This window comes from Penicillium vulpinum (genome assembly GCF_028829585.1).
Source record: "Penicillium vulpinum strain IBT 29486 chromosome Unknown utg000004l_segment0_segment0, whole genome shotgun sequence".
Taxonomy (NCBI): domain Eukaryota; kingdom Fungi; phylum Ascomycota; class Eurotiomycetes; order Eurotiales; family Aspergillaceae; genus Penicillium; species Penicillium vulpinum.
In genome coordinates, this window is record NW_026643244.1 from 6,950,224 (window position 1) to 6,966,582 (window position 16,359).

General features: G+C 49.0%; 5 protein-coding genes across 5 annotated transcripts; 1 reads left to right on the forward strand and 4 right to left on the reverse strand.

Annotated features, from left to right (window-relative positions):
• Positions 1–572: 572 nt before the first annotated feature.
• N7479_011146 (uncharacterized protein) lies at positions 573–2,435 on the reverse strand (the record flags this gene model as incomplete). The annotated part of the gene is made up of 1 exon (XM_057258837.1): positions 573–2,435. The coding sequence occupies one exon, from the start codon at positions 2,433–2,435 to the stop codon at positions 573–575; it is 1,863 nt and encodes a 620-aa protein (XP_057106295.1).
• A 1,816-nt stretch (positions 2,436–4,251) lies between these two features.
• N7479_011147 (uncharacterized protein) lies at positions 4,252–5,681 on the reverse strand (the record flags this gene model as incomplete). Its single annotated transcript, XM_057258838.1, has 6 exons — positions 4,252–4,671; positions 4,726–5,075; positions 5,134–5,159; positions 5,216–5,277; positions 5,331–5,449; positions 5,507–5,681. 6 exons carry the CDS (start codon positions 5,679–5,681, stop codon positions 4,252–4,254), a joined length of 1,152 nt encoding a protein of 383 aa, XP_057106296.1.
• Positions 5,682–6,850: 1,169 nt separating this feature from the next.
• On the forward strand, positions 6,851–13,023 carry N7479_011148 (uncharacterized protein; the record flags this gene model as incomplete). The annotated part of the gene is made up of 4 exons (XM_057258839.1): positions 6,851–6,914; positions 7,220–8,331; positions 8,381–8,825; positions 8,894–13,023. 4 exons carry the CDS (start codon positions 6,851–6,853, stop codon positions 13,021–13,023), a joined length of 5,751 nt encoding a protein of 1,916 aa, XP_057106297.1.
• Positions 13,024–13,265: 242 nt separating this feature from the next.
• Positions 13,266–14,210, reverse strand: N7479_011149 (ubiquitin-conjugating enzyme E2; the record flags this gene model as incomplete). Its single annotated transcript, XM_057258840.1, has 1 exon — positions 13,266–14,210. One exon carries the CDS (start codon positions 14,208–14,210, stop codon positions 13,266–13,268), a length of 945 nt encoding a protein of 314 aa, XP_057106298.1.
• Positions 14,211–14,534: 324 nt separating this feature from the next.
• On the reverse strand, positions 14,535–16,173 carry N7479_011150 (Zinc finger DHHC-type palmitoyltransferase; the record flags this gene model as incomplete). The annotated part of the gene is made up of 2 exons (XM_057258841.1): positions 14,535–15,910; positions 15,975–16,173. 2 exons carry the CDS (start codon positions 16,171–16,173, stop codon positions 14,535–14,537), a joined length of 1,575 nt encoding a protein of 524 aa, XP_057106299.1.
• Between the last annotated feature and the right edge of the window lie 186 nt (positions 16,174–16,359).

Here is a 16,359-nt window from a genome sequence, read left to right on the forward strand (position 1 = left end):
TATGGCGGGGAGAAATTTCATGTTTTTATTACCTGGACTGTCTAAGGACACTGGCATAGAGGCGATAGGGGTCATTTCGTCTTTTCTCATAATTTCTTTAGTATCATTCTTTTGACCCTGACATCTTGTTTCCTGCTGGAACAGGTGGTCATTGATTTTCTTTTATACATGTACATGTACCTACACACCGGATATTAGGCCACACATGGCTTTCCCTTACCTAGACTTTATATAGACCAAGTGCCGGAGATATTTAAATGTTTCCTAGTTTAAACTACGTAGACTTACATACATAGTCAACTAAGCAGTTCATGACTCCATATATGTACTTAGATACAAAGGAAACCTTGGAAAAACTGACGCATCACAATCTAATCATCTCCGAAGATCTCCACTGATCGGCGAACGTTGGATCGAAGAGTTACAGCGGGGGGGGGAGAAATTTTATATTAATTCGGGGTGTAACAGCAATCTGTTCTTTTGCGAGGAAAGATACTCTTCAATGTACTTTAGAGTCTTTCATTCATTCTGATCACTATACCATATCTGTGACCTATCACCGTATCCCCATCTCACGGAGCATCCGGATCAGGGTTATTTCCCCAGGTACGGGTAGTGACTCCACGAACAGTGCTGTCAGACCCTGTAGGCTCGAGAGCAAGAACAGTTATCTTGTTACCAGTCTTCTGAAGATAGCACCAAGGAAGGTACAGCGACTGCTGCGGGCCCACAGTCCAATAACGGCCCAAATTGACTCCATTGACCCAAACAACACCCTTAGTCCAGTCGGGCAGCTCGAGGAATGTATCACCAACTGCATCCACATCGAACGAGCCGGTGAAGAAGATAGGTCCTGAAGTAGCCGAGGGCTCGGGCGTGATGCCATCGACAGCGTCCGGCGGCGTGGCCAAAGGCAAGGGGTAGATCGCCCACTTGGAAAGTACACTGTCACCAACGGTGACGTCACCCACAATTCCCTTGCGCTGGTCGGGGATCTCGTAACCGTAGTTGACACGTCCAAGGTTCTCAATCAGGAGGTCGAGGACATCGCCTTCCTTCAGATCCAGGTTGACCGTGTTAGGTGTACTATATGTGTTATCGATCACACCGACTCGGACCTTGTTGACGTAGACGAGGACTCGATCACGGGGTTTATCGCCGGGTTTGATCGCGCCCTTAACGGCAGTTGTGGCAACGTGGCGGTAGAGAATGAATCCAAGTGCCTGGCCAACTGCTTCCATGTTGACTGGGGAGTCCTTCTCGATAGGTTCGGGGAGAGCATCAAAGATAGAAACAGATGGGGCAAGCTTAATGGATGGGATTTCAATCAATGGCTCCTCCACTGGAAGAGCGGGGAGGGTGTCCTCCCCGACAATGGAGCCAATGGTCTCTCGGATCGCAAGGTAGGTGTCGGTCCTCCGGCCTGTTTCGTCGAGAGGCGCACCGTAGTCGTAGCTGGTGGTGATTGGCTGCAGGGCATCAGCATAATCAGCTCCATTCTGGAATCCCCAGTTGGTGCCACCGTGGAACATGAAGATATTGAATGAGCCGTTGTTGTGCAACAGCCAGTCAATGTCCTTCTGGATTGTTGCGATCGATGCCTCGTTTCCACTGACGGATGAGTGACCGCGATTGCTTCCCCACAGGTCAAGCCATGTGACATAGTACTCGCCGTCAATTTGGGGACCGAGACTAGTAGGATCGGTGACATATTTGTCACGAGCAGCGAATCCCGAGTAAATATCGCCGTCCGTCTCAGCTAGGACGCCCGAGATCTGGCCGCCTTTGAGCATACTCTCGGAGCCGCCATCAGTGGTGTAGAAAGGTACATCGAAAGCAGCTGTGAAGATATCCTTCAAAGCGTTCAAGTACACTTTATCGCTTCCGTAGGATCCATACTCGTTCTCAATCTGGACCATCACGATGGGTCCTCCATTGGTGACCTGGAGATCCTTCAGCTCCTCTCCAAGGCGGTTGATGTAAGACTTCGTAGCATCCAGGAAGGGCTGATTGTTCTCGCGGACAACCATGCCGGGAACCTCGCTGAGCCAGGCTGGGAAACCGCCCCATTCGTGCTCGGCGCAAACGTATGGACCCGGCCGTAGAACGACGTTCAATCCCTTTTCATGCGCAAGGCGGAAGTAGTCTGCGATGTTGTTGTTGCCAGTGGTATCCCACTCGCCTTGAGTAGGCTCCAGCTGATCCCAGAAAATATAAGAGAAAATGGTGTTCAGGCCCATGCCCTTTGCCTTTTCCAGGCGATCAGGCCATAGTCGCCAGGGGATGTGTTGCGGGTCCATTTGCCCGCCACGGAGGAGTAAGGGCTCGCCATGAAGAATGAAAGTATCATTATCATAGGTAAATGGATCAATTGCCCGTGCTACGGACAGAAGTCCAAAGACCAAGAGAAAAAATCTTGAGATAGACCCCTGCATGGTTTTGAGGAAAGACTGGGTTGCTATTTTCTAGCGGACCTGAGCGGATCACGTTCACCATTTTATAGGTTCGAACTTGAAACACTTAATCAATGATAGTACTCAATAACATATGAAGATTGTATCCTATATCCGATGCTAGAGGTGTTAGAGGTGTTATCCGAGCCGATTACTACATTGATGCTGATCTTTCAACCCCGCACGCTGCGAGGTAGCGCCTTGAAGTTACAGTAGTAAAATATAGTGCAATATACAAAGTAGACAGGTCTTCAGCTCTATCTCTCCGTATTGGTGGGAGATGATCTTCCATATCATTACCTGTAACTACCTAGGTACATATGTAGCTAACGTCGTTAGGTTACATGTGTATCTTACAATATGGTCTTTCCGGGATATTTATCATTGGCTTGTCCAGGCTGTTTAACGATCCCTGAAGATATCCAGGTAGTGCCGGGCAGTTGGCACGATTACCTATTTTCATAGCTTTAAGCTTGATATAGTTCTATTTGGTTACATTCCCGTCGGATGGCTGGAATGTGGTGAGATTTCCGACAGCCACCGATGCACATGAAGATAGGATCACCCTATTAATGAGCTGTGGCTTTCGAATCTATTTTAATAGCTAGAAGAAGTGGCATGATAAGAGATAGAGCGAAACTAAACCAAACTCCTTGTAACTGTGCCATTCTATGCCATTCTATGCCATCCGTGGATGTCCAGTATCAAGCCTTATCAATGCACGAGTTGATCAAGATAATGATATTCAAACATTACCATCCAATATCAGCCCCCTGATGATCAACAATTTAGCCGGCTTTTTTCAACATAGAACCCACCTGTTATATTCGAATCTTACTAAAGCCGAGATTTGGGGCTCTGCTGATCGTTCATCCAGATACTCCTAAGCTCTACTAAGAGCGTGAGACATGCTTGAACAAAACAACGACCCACTACCACAATCACGTTTACTAGCTTGCTGATGAAATCAGTAATCCTCTGGAGTGTGGAGACAAGGTTCATCGCCGGTGAGATACTTCTAGATGAGACGCTGGCCAGAGTGGAGTTGTAGAAATGGTGGATGTATTAGAAGTATCTCTGAGAGACAGATCTCTTGATATTTGGTGTTGGCCCTGAGATTGCTCTTTTGCGTTTGGTTGCTGCTCTTGAGAAACTTGACAGGAACTTTATACTTTCCCGGACGTTGTCAACCCAGTTATGGACCGAGAATCCTGACATGCTCCCTTCTCGTCACATCTTTAGGCCATGGAGGTTGGGGGGGGGGGGGGGGGGGGGGTGAGTGTAGCAAGATTGTTGGCGTGAGATTGACTATGAACGGGACTTCAGCGGCTTTTCAGTTGTTGTTGTTGTTGTTTTTTCCTTCTCTCTTTTCCCCGTAGAGCACGCTCGTTCTCTATGTAAAGAAGTTGGGGTGGGGGGAACAAGCTCAGGTCCCAGTTGGACATGACCAAAAATTGAGTGAAGAGGGAAACAAGAAGACAGAGAAAGGATGACCCGAAAGCTGGCGATACATGACCAAGTACGTACATCACAAGTGAAGTTAATAGTAGAACGGGTCTTTACTTAAGGAAATAGAAAGTAAAAAGATGTTTGAAAAATCTTCTATATGAAAAAAAAGCCCCCCCCCCCAACACTCCCCAGAGAATAAACAGAGGGTATCTATATACAACGAAACTAGCCTACAGAGCAGAGTAAACCCAAAGATTGTCAAAATCTAGAAAAGACCTCTCCCAAAATGCATTTTCATGTGCAACCAAAAAGGGAAAAAAAAGAAAAATTCATCAGTCATACACGCATACTACACGGGCGATTTCTCCGCAGATAATTCGGCATCGTGAGCGGCAAGGGTTGCCCCATCATAAGTTCCATCGGTAACGTGAGGATCCTCATGAGGGGCACTGCTGGAGGCATCATTAGAGACACCATGAGGTCCATTAGAGAGTCCGCCGGGGACACCATCGGATATTTTATTAGCGTCTTCGGATGGCGTCGAAGGGGAACTCTCCCGATCATCGCGAGACCAGGGCCAGACACTAGCCTGAACGGATGCGAAACGGGTACGTGCAGTGGGCGCGCTGATATCGTCTACCCAAGGGATACCGCCTTGTCCACGGTTTTCTGACCACGCCTTCTTCTCCCGACGCAAGTCACTCTGAACCCAAGGGATTGTGATCAAGGTCCAAATAATAGCCCAGGCAAATGGTAGGGTCCAGCCCAACTGCATGTAAGGTTAGTTTGGTTGCAACTTGAGATTGAATTGATTCCTGCTTACCGTGAATGCAACATTTTCCTGAACAGTGAAAATGATTGCAGTAATGGCCGCGGCGAAAACGATAGATCCTCCACTCCAGAAACAGTTCATTTCGAAGAGCATACGGCGGAAATAAGGACTCGACAAGTATCGAGTTCGGAGAGCATATCGATATATTTGTCCACCACCCCCGTCGACTGCTACCACGTCCTCAATAAGCGCGTACAATGCAGTCGGCATAACGGAGCCTTTTGGAGTGGAGGAAATTCGGAACGGAGCCTTGAAGCCCATCATACGGAAAATGTCGAGGGAAAGGTAAACAATGCCGAAGTAGAACATAACAGTTGGTAGGACCATGGCAATGAGGCGCACTATTTAAGCGGTCAGTATGAAACAATTGCGCAAGATATTATAATGGGTTGGTCTAACCATATGGTTGTTCAGGAACCGATCCACTGCGAACTTGTTAGTTCATTGTTCATGCTGTTTACATGGTATGGACTCAACTTACACGACCAGTTCGACGGCCAAAATCAACCACACAATTGTGAAGTTGATCTGGAAGAAATCCAGCTACCGAGGGGAATCAGTTAACGGTCCACGATCAATCCCAGGTCAAAACCTACCCATGATACGCGGGAGTTCAGGGGTCGGGCGCGCGAGTTTTTGCGGAATAAATTGTGAAGGCGATAAAAGTATTCAAAGACCGAGACTCCTCCGAGTGATGCGGTGACGATCGAGAAGACTGCACAACAAAATTAGCAACGTGAGCGGGTATCTATTCCACGCGCGCAATACATACCCAAGTTGGGCGATAGATCAGTGAGATACCAAAGACACCAATATAGAATCAATGGCTGAGCCAGGGTATCAATTACAAAGATAGTCCAAAAGAATGCGATCGACTTCTTTCTCGTGTGCAATGAGTATGGGAGCGGAGGAGGCTCCGAGGGTGTTGGGACGGTTCCTTCTTCCATCGGTGTGACGATAATGGCGGATCACCGTTGTTGATAGGTTCGGGGCGACGAGACGGAGGGTTTGATAAAGCGTTAAGGGGTTATTAGGGCATTGTGAGCATGTAGCGATAAATCTGAATGGATATCCAAGGAGAAAGAATCCAAGAAAAGTGAAGAAGAGGCGAATGTTATCTGAAAGCCTGGAAATTTTGGCCGGAAACGACGGAGACAGGTACTTCCGTCGTCATACAAAATTGGCTGAGATGGGAGGTACCTCACGTAAGACCCTATGATGTCATTCAAAACACACATCAAACCACCTGGGCAAATTTTGACATTGTCCTATACGTTGTGTTTCTCATACTCCTGAGTGGATTTTTGCCTCTTAGCTGCCTTTTATTTATTTCTAATCTTTTGATATTGGTACAAAATTCGAGTTATTTGTTTCATATCCCACCTAGTAAGTATATGCATTGGATATAAAAGGAGAAATCTGGAACCGATGTCAATATGTAGTAGACATGTCGACATTCATTACTCCGTACCGTATATATAAATAGTAAGTATGTGGAAAACAAGGAACTTCGGGAGACTCAAGACCGACTGACATCGGTCCACTCGGACGCCGATCCCGACACCACCCGCTGACATAGTTTATGCTTGTTCATAAATGCCTCTCTCCAGGGCTATAAATGTACATATGGATAGTAGAATATTCTACATCGTATGTTTCTATACTACGTGAATTAAATGAACTTGCTCTCACTCTTCTTTCAAAATGAGTATACTTAACTATGTATGGATCTGAAAATTTTCTGGCTTCATTGGAAGGTGGCGAAAACAATTTACCATGGATATCTGCTTTTACAGTGTACTTCAGTTTTCGAATAAAGGATAAGTGAATATCAACTCAATAGAATTACTATGGTATTGTTTAATCAAAGAGCCCTGATTGGTCAAGTCAATAGACCCTCAATCATTTTACATGCCTAACAAACAAGGCATCAATAGCTATTGAGAATGATAAGATAAGATCATGTGATGTGACAATTGCTTTGGAAAATTGGGAGTTCGGCGTTCGAGTCCCCCCCTTCAAAAAATTTCTACCCTTCTTTAATTCTCCCTCACTCCATCATCTTTCTTTTACCATTTTTATCCCCCTCATTCTATTCAAAAAAAGCTATGTAGCCATGCCCGGCGTACAACATCTTATCGACTTCGTGCTGAACGAAGTCGCACTCTGCGGCAATCAAGGTGTGTATAGTCTTTTTACTGGGATCCACTTTTCTTCACCCCGGAGACGCATGTCATGTCGCATGTGAATTTTCAATGTCACCGAAAATGTGCAAAGCCCTCTAGTCTGACGGATATGTTGAATTCCTATTGTACTTCCTCTACCAGGACTTTCTCATAACGTTCAAATGACTGGTTTGGGTCTGCATTCTTGTGGCGCTGACCCAATGCCGATCTATATATTCTGCATCTCAAGCCCTGATTGGGCGCTTTTATTCTTACATGTATGCATACTGTGATGAATAGCATTGCTAACAGACATGAAGGTGCAACTTTATCCGATCTATTGCAAGCCATTGATGATTTCCATACTCAACCTCAGGATGGCACTGAAATAAATCAAACCGTTGACCATCGTTTCAAAGACAAGATCTGGTCCTGGCTCAAGACTAATCCAGAGGTGTCTATTGGCCAGCAAAATGAATGGAACCATCTCACATTGAATGAAGCTGAGCAGCTTGACTCACGCAAGGCCGAAAGCGATGATCCCAATATCGTTGATCCCGCGGATCAGAACCCTGACTTACCGCCGCTTCGAATCTATGTTTCAGAAGAGCGAACCTGGCTTGCCATCACTGGTCATCCACCAGATGAGTCCAAGGTACTACCTCTTGAATTCGCCCTACTATCTGTGATTGCTTCTCGCAGATCAAAGGGTATTGTGCAGCCGGATCTGGTGAAGATCAGTGGCCAGGACAAACGGTCGGTTCCGAAGCGTACCGATGCCTTGCAAAGAAAGGGCTACATTGACAAGCGACCTGTTCAAACAAAAACGGCCCGAACCAGCCTCTGCACGCTACAGCGATTCTACCACCACGCTACAAGTGATCAAACAAAGGAAGAACCACAATCGAAGAACATGATTGATTTCGACAGCTTCAATACGAGTCTGTTCGATATTCTCCGAGAGCACCAACTGATTGCACGCAACGATTTGAAACGACTTCTGGGATTTGATGACCATTGGCGTTGGAAAGTCTTGTCTCGTGCCCTCCGCAAGTGGGAGCGGATAGGTGTGGTACAACGCGTGAGAGCCAAATCACAATACGAAAGAATGCATCCTTGCGTCAAGCTTTTACGAGATCCCACGGATCAAGATCTGGAGCTTTTCCATGAATTTAATTTTGATGTATTGAACAAGCATGGAGTGAGAAGCAAAGGACCCAAACTTACCCCGGACCAAGACGAAGACATGGAGCTGGAGGGTCCAAGCCCAAGCAAAAGATCACCCAGCCCAGAGGATGGTGGGATTGACCTGATCAAGGAGCATTCTGGAGATGCTGCACGCATCGTACCATCTTGGACGCCGGATCGTAACCTCAACAACCAAATCTTTGATATTGTTGAAAGAGCAGGCACAACAGGTATCACGAACCAGGTAAGTTCATTACCCACTTTTGTGAGTTCTTAGCTAACAAATAATCAAGACCCTCAACTGGACCTGCTTTGGGAGCTTTTACAAGAGACCCGCTGAAAGTATGGTGCATCGCTTGGTCGACCTATGGCAGGTGGCTCAACCACTTCATCTCCGCCATTACGCTATCGTTCGGGATTTGGCAATGAAAAAGACTATCATGTTCTATGTCCATTATTCGGCAAACAACTTCGCAAAGCTCGTTGACGCTGGCCAAGCATTATGGGAGGCCGTTGAACTTCCAGTCAAGAAAGCCAAATCGCTAAAAATTGAGGCCCCACCTTTCGGTGTTCTTCCCCAGCTCGATGAGCATGGATTTCCCAAGAAGGAATTCCCGAAGAACTTGTTGAAGGATCCAAATGCAACTCTTCTCGACGGGATTATGGCTGTGAAACCGCCCAACTATCTTCTTTCCTCGAGCGATCCGTTTGTTGTTGAACTTCCAAACGGTCAACATGGTATTACCGCCCCTTCATCCCCTTGTTTTTAGAAGAGAGATTGTCATGAATCTAACAGTAAGCCACAGTGATCCGTACACGTACCGATAAGCTCCCACCGGGCTCCAAGCAGCAGTATGAGCCCCGTTTTCGGCCCAAGGGACGACCGAAAGGCAGGCTGAACCGCGCGACTGTGGAAAAGCTTGCCAGAGAAGCCAATACCAAAGGAACTAAGCCCAAAGGATCCAAGTCCAAAGAACCCAAAGCAAAAGCACTTGAAGCCAAAGAATCTGGAGCTAGAGAATCCGAAACTAGCGGATCCGAGCTCAGAGAATCTCAAGCAATTGAACCCGAAATTGAGCCCGAAGTCGCACCCAAGCTAGAGCCAATCCAAGGTTACGGCTGGGAATATGTTGACCAATCTCCACGAGCCAAGCGAGCCAAAATTAAGCACGACAGTTTCAAGGGATTGTCAAAGCAAGAGAAGTTTGAAGCACTTGGCATGGATGAGAGTTGGACCGAATACAAAGCTCTTGTTATGGACAAGCCTGCTCCTGGTGTGTACGTGACTCCCCACGGTCGAAGAAGACCAGCCGGCAAGGCCCGAGGTCGCCCGAGACAGAGTCGAATTGCGATATTTAAATCGCCAAATTTAGCATCACTCCCTTGGTTTGTCAAGGACAAAGATGACTCAAGTGATGATGATAAGGCACGGGATGCTGCTACCACCACTCGAGCATCCGAGAGCCTTGCCCCTGAAGCTGCACATTCAGGTATCGACTCCGAAGCGCCAGTCATGGCCCCCACCCCGAAAATTCCGACGCGAGCCAAGAGAACTCAACCTGACCGGTCAGAGGACTTACCCACACCATCGTCGGGGCTCAAGGCCAATGAGCAGATAAGCGGAAGACCTCCCAAACGGTCTCGTCTTAGCAAGGCCCAAAATGACAGCAACCAAGGACTCTTGAAGGATGTCAATGAGACGTTGCCCGAGGATGTAATTCCAGCATCCCAAGAAGATTCGATCAAAGCAAGCACACCGCACCATCGCGATAAGAGTGCCAGCGTTCATCTACTCGAAGAGGAACAAGTTGGGACTCCATCAAAGCGACACCGCGTAGCATCCCGCGACCGCAGTGGCACTAACCAAACCACTCTACAATCCCCGACACCCCGTCCATCTGATATTCCGACACCACGATCAGGCTCAGTGGCCCCCCAGAAATTCAATTTCAGTGCTCCTGGCACCAAGCCTGCAAGAAAGCCACGTGTTCGAAACAGAGCCAATATCAGAGCCATGAATATTCCAGAAGAGGGAGAATCGGGATCCTCTAAGCCTTCGACTGGGAGAGGCGGATCTATCAGTGTCCTTCGGAGAAAGCTCATCATGGAAATCATGGAAAAGGCTGGTGGTGTATATCCCGCAGGAACTGCAATGTGGTATCCTTTTGTCACTGCATGGATGAAACATCATCCCAACGAAAAACCAGACATGCGAACTATCAATACTGCATGCAAGCAATTGATTGATGCTGGCCAGCTTCGGCAGCTGACTTTCAGCGGCAGAGACACGAGAAAAGTGATGGTGACAAGGACATTGCTGTTGAAGCCCGATATCTCACCAGACGACCCGTTGGTCAAAGAGATGCAGAGCAAGATTCTGGCTACTGATTTCCACGAGTCGCGACCCTTCTTCTCCGTTCATGTCGAGCTTGATCCAAATTTGACAAGAAATAGTGGTCGACCACACGGTGCTCCTCCACGCGCGCAGAGATTCTCCTTCCCCGTCGAAGAAGGAACCCATGTTCATTTACAACAAAAGCCTCTTTCTATTGTGAATTTAGAGGCAAGAAGAAGGAGACAAGCACAGGCGAATTTCATTAAGCGCCTAGAAGCCCAAGCCAGGGCTGCCAAGGCCGCCGAAGATCTATTGGATGAGCTGCCTGATGTGCCTGGAGTTCAGCGACTCATGACACTTGCACGCCCTCCTGAATTGGATCTCAATGCTCATCCACACACATCAATTATCCGTCCGTATATTCGAAAGGGTACAGCTACCCGTGGTCCTGGCAAGCACCCAAAGTGTATCATACATCCAAAACGGGTGATGAAGCCAATTTCCGCTATCGGGGCGTATGCAATGTTGATGAATCCGGTGCAACAATTTGATCCAACTACTGGAACTTTCTCCACAGGCTCATGCTCGGCCAAACGCAGAAGGTCGAAGCCAATGGTAGAAAAGCCGAAGTCAGTGGCAGGAAAACCACTGGCTTTGGACATTGAAAAATTGGTCGATGAGTTAGCTAGACTAGCTCATGACGAGCCAGACCTGTCTGAGATACCCGGTGCTGCCAAAGCCAAAATTTTACGCTCGAGATTCAATCAACAGACCAAGAAGATCCTCACATGGGAGCTTCATCATCCGAATCTCTTTGAGGCAAAGCTTGAAGGCCAACAGTTCATCAACCGAACCGTTCAAGATGGTTTCAAGCCAGCACCGATCAAGGGCAATATTCGCTTCGATATTGACATGCCCCCTCCATCCTCTCCAAAACCGCCTTGTGTAGAACCAGATTTGCCAGCACGGCGTAGCGAGGTCCGTCGCCAGCGCCAGTCTCTACCGGAGCCTCCCGAAATACCCCCTCCGAAAGAGGAGACACCCAAACGGATACCAAAACCACGAAGGACACGGGCCCCACGTGCTCCTCCTACGGATCGTCGTCTGGCCAAACTCGATGATACTGCAACAGCCGACAAAGAAGCACAGCCAGCGACCCCGGCGACCCCCAAACGCGTTCGCCGACAGCGATTCGTGCGCCCTATCTCCGAAGATCTCAAACAAAAGCTGGTGGTTGCTCTTGTCGTTGTTCGTGTGCTTGCAGGCGGAGCAGAATCAAGAGTAATCGATTGGACTCTTGTGACGAAAGCCTTCCCAGATCACGATCCCTCTTTCATTGAAGGGCGAGCGCGTCAGATACTCAATAAAAATCGATTGCAGATTACAAAGATGCATCGAGATTTCCAGGAGTGCTTCCTTGAGGGCTATGAAAGGGATGAAGTCCCGCGCATTGACTATTCCGATTTGGATAGCTATGATTGGCCTGCCCTAGTTGAGTGGGCAAGAACTAGGCTGGATGTCTCCCCATCCGAACGGGCTCCGGACCTTCCAGCAACACGGGAGCAATTCGACAGTGTTTTCGAACTACGTGAAGATGCTATTACAGCAGGCGACGAACTGTACCAGGCGGTGCACGGTGTCACGATCAACCACAAGCGCAATTTGATGGCGCGCAATCCATTTGCTATACCTGTGGATGACGAAAAACGTACCCAATTAGTGACACGAAAGGTCAATACGGCACAGCTTGAGGCTGCGAAGACATGGGTTCGTGCAAATATCATCACCGCAGAAGAAACCTATCGACCCAATGAGTCGAGCGATATTCTGCAACGCTTTGGTGATCGACTCATCACCACTGCGACGCAGACACTAATCAACGAACGTGTCATCAGCTCAACAACCCGTGGCCGCGTCACTCCAGGTCGCAACTACGATATCTCCGAGTATTTCTTGCAGACACTGAGCCGCAAACGTGCCGTCGAAAGTACCCAGCTGCGTCGTGCCGCTCATTTCAAATCAAACACGCTAGATTTCCAATTCCGGACTATCGGTGCATCCGACGTCGAGTACACCGCAGAAGACGGCGATATCCTTGCATTGATAAATCTCTACGCTTCGGGTGCTATTCAAATGCGACCTCGCGATCCCCCCCGCGCCAAGTTCGGTCTCACCGATGGCGGATATGAAACTCGACAGATGGACAAGAAACGCTTCCGTTTCCCTATCGAAGTTACCCCCACTGAAACATACACCTACGGTAACCCCGTCCAGGGCAAAGCTGCAGCGACGATCCTTCCGCCGGCGCCTTCGTCCTCGGGTACGAGAATGCCGCCCAGAAACCCCCTTTGGTACGATATCAATGGAGAGTTCGTACGTCGTCTCTGGGAGTTGGTGCTTGGCCCTGTCCTTGGGTGCCTGGTGATGCGACCCGGCATCAAGGCCGGTAACATTTCTAACATGATCAAGCCCACCATGGGCGCATGGGAAACTGTGCTGATGCTGCAGTGGTTGGAGAATGTTGGCATTGTCAAGTCAGATGGCGAAGGAGAGATGGCTTGCTGGACATTACAGGAGTCATGGTGGATGATTCTTTCTTGATCGTTGTCTCGATCGAATCCGAATGTAATACTATGCACTAACATACTTGCTAACCATAACTACTTCTCAAGAAAAGTTAAGAAAAATAAAAATTAACAAGGAGGTGGTTCACTTCAATGATGTTGTGTACTTGATTTAAAAAAAAGCTATCTAGAGGTATCATGAACTAACTCCTGTAATGTAATCCCAAGCGCCCGCATAGCCGAAAGAAAGAAAACGCTCAATGTAAAGCCCCAAATCCTTTACAGATCGTCCACGTTGGCTACTCGGCGCAATATCAACAAGACAAGAGCAACGACCACACCAATGATAGCCCGATCCAGCCAGACACCTTCAGATGGAGACTCCGTCGAGGTCATTTGAGAGGAGCTTGTCCGCGTAGGAATAACAACCGTAGCTGGGGCTTGTACAGTAGATATCGGTGCCTGTGCGTGTGCCTGTGCTTGTTCTGCCGGCACCGGTGCAGGCGCAGAAGGAGCCTGAGCAGATTCCGCAGCCGGAGTGCTCTCTACAGAATCATCCACTCTTGCCTGGTCCTCATTTTCAACAGGAACATCATTTCCACCTGAAACTGGAGCCGAGGCATCAGCCTCGGCCTCGACCATCTCCGGCTGGCCCTCGACACCAGCACTAGCACGAGCACCCCCATCTATAGCAGCAACCTCACCCTCGACCTCAACCCCACGCTCCCGACAAACCTCCCACAAGTCCCTCATAGCCTCTATATTCCTAACGCCGCACTCACGACAAGACCAATCAAGCGAAAGGCGCGCATACTCCCGACGCATATCGTCGGTCCCCTCCATTCCACCAACCTGACCCTGACTCTCGGAGCTAAAGATCTCAGACCTGATGCCCAGCAGCGCAGTGCGCACGCCCCAAGCCGGCTGCCATGTCTCCTCGTGGTGACCGGAGATGCTGAGACAGATTTGGCGGTTGACTTCGAAGCGGCCGGAGGGCGTGAGGAAGCGGAAGGACGGCGGGCGGAGCGGGTATGTGGCTGGGAAAGTGATGCGGCCGTGGTAGAGGCCTTGGGCGTACGGAGAAGGGGAGGGTGGACCGGCTAGAGTGAAGTGCCAGTCATGGAGGTTTGTGTCGCTTATCGGGGCAGCTGTGAAGTATGGGCTTGGGTTTTTGTGGAGGTCACTGCTTTCTTTTAGAAGGCGGCGAGTTGAGGGGGAAGACATTTTGGTATAGGAGAATTGGAGTTCAATGTTGAATTGGAAGAAGAGGACGGGCGATAAGATAAAAGATGACAGTTGTCCCGGTGCGGGGGATGATGCTATTGGGCAGTTCAGGTGGCAAGGTTGTATTATGAAGAATAGTATTGTCAGTGCATATCTTATGGGAAGTAGCATGTGTTGAGAACAAAAGTCCTGTCATAAAAGTTTATACATACTAGGGCGCATAGGTATGTTTCATACTTATATATGTAGATGGCATAAATCCTTTCACAATAATACAACGCCTTCAAGATGCTACATACATAAAAATGCTATAATCACTTAATTTTAGTCCCAGTCCCGCCATTCGTCAGTGTCACGGCGTATAGCCTGCTGGCGGCCAGCGGCCGGATCCAACAATCCGTTCCCTTCTACGTCATCCCCATAATCACTATCACCGGGCCTCGGGCGCGGCGACCGGGGTGCAAGAGTCTGCATTGACACAGAGGTCGTAGGCCGTTCAGGCGTGCTACCGCGGTTGGGCACCCGTTGGGGCTGTGCAGCACTTTCTCTCCAACTATTACTATTATCCAGATTGCGCTGGTACAACTCGCGGTAGTACTGCTGCTCATCGGTGGACTCCTGTTCTCGACGCTGTCGCATGTGCTCACGCGCTTCTAGGAATTTAGCACTTGGCTCCCAGTGCCAGCCGTCGCCGGTAGTATTGCAAATTGGCACAGCCCAGAGGAGCGGTCGCTCCCCAAAAAGGTGGAGTAGGTTACGCCGCCAGCCGTGGTCAAACGCGCTGGGCATTTTTTCGTTGTCTTCGTCATTTTGGTACGCCTCGTAGCGCGAGTGCTCGCGCTGTCGCTCCATTTCAGCGTATGATCTGGTTAGCGCTTGTTGCGCTGGTGAGAGGCCGTTGTTGTAGCCGTTCGGAGGCCCTGATGGGCGCGGCACGGGATACATTTCCTCTTCGCCCTCTTCGGCCCGGGTGACTCCCGGGATTGCATTGGCATGAGCATCGATGATCTGATTCCCAAATCCTTGTAGTCGGTTGGATAAACTTTCCTCGCCGGGCTCGCCCCAATAGTTATTATTGGGCGCCTGCTCATTCCGCTGTCTGTCTAGCGCTTTGCGCAAAGGCGACACATAGCGTGTCTTTTCCAAACATTCAATGGTAGTGGTGCCCCGTATAGCGAGACTAATATGCCAGGCTGTGAATCCGCTCAGAACTAGTCCAATGATGCCACCCAGGATAGCTAGCAGAACTACATTGACTGGGAGAATAGTATCCATGTACTGTGTATCGTTCAAAATCTCGGTCCAGACCCAGATAGCCGCAATGCCAAAAACAACCCAACAGAATATCGATGTGTAGATCAAAAACAGCAGGAATGCCTTGTAATTATGCAGTCCAACGCATGTTGCCAGCCAGGGACAATGGTGGTCCATTTTGAGAACACATCGTTTGCACGTTGAGCAGTGGTGCGCGCGGTCGGGCTTCGGGCACTGGCATTTTTTGCAGTACCGTGATTCGCCGGTCGAGGTGACGGTATATGATGTGAACTCCGGATGCTCGGAAGGAGGGAGGGCGCTGTACTCATGACGGTCGGCCCCATGAGACGTAGATAGTGGTGACCCCGGATCTGTGAAAACGGCAATAGTATATGAGAAGTTGAGGATGGCGTAGAGGGAAAATGCGAGGATGGAGCTCGGGATACCTGCCGAGCTGTTAGTATACTCGGGTACATAGCTTCGTTCGAGTCTAGGCAACACCCTGCATACCAATCCAGTTACTCCGCGAGGGCTTGATGCCGATGCTGACAGCGACGTATACTGCCCATGTGGTGATGCCGTAGACAAAGGCGAGTGGAAAGCAGCTTGCTGCTGCACAGCAGTATCGTTCGCAACGGAGGGCCCAGGCTCGAGGGCGGCGTTTGGGCCACGAGGGTGAGGTTGGGGGTGACGAGGCCAAGGTGGCCATGATTGAGTATTTATGACACAGAGGAAAGAAGGTTGTGCATCGAGGAGTTTTAGGGGATTAGTCCCATTATAGACAAATTGGAAATCTCAAGACAGGTTTCAGGACCGATTGAGGGTTACAGTATGCGATGAGAACGAGGCCTATCAGGTGAGAGGTACGATACGGTAAACCGAGTACGGTAATTTT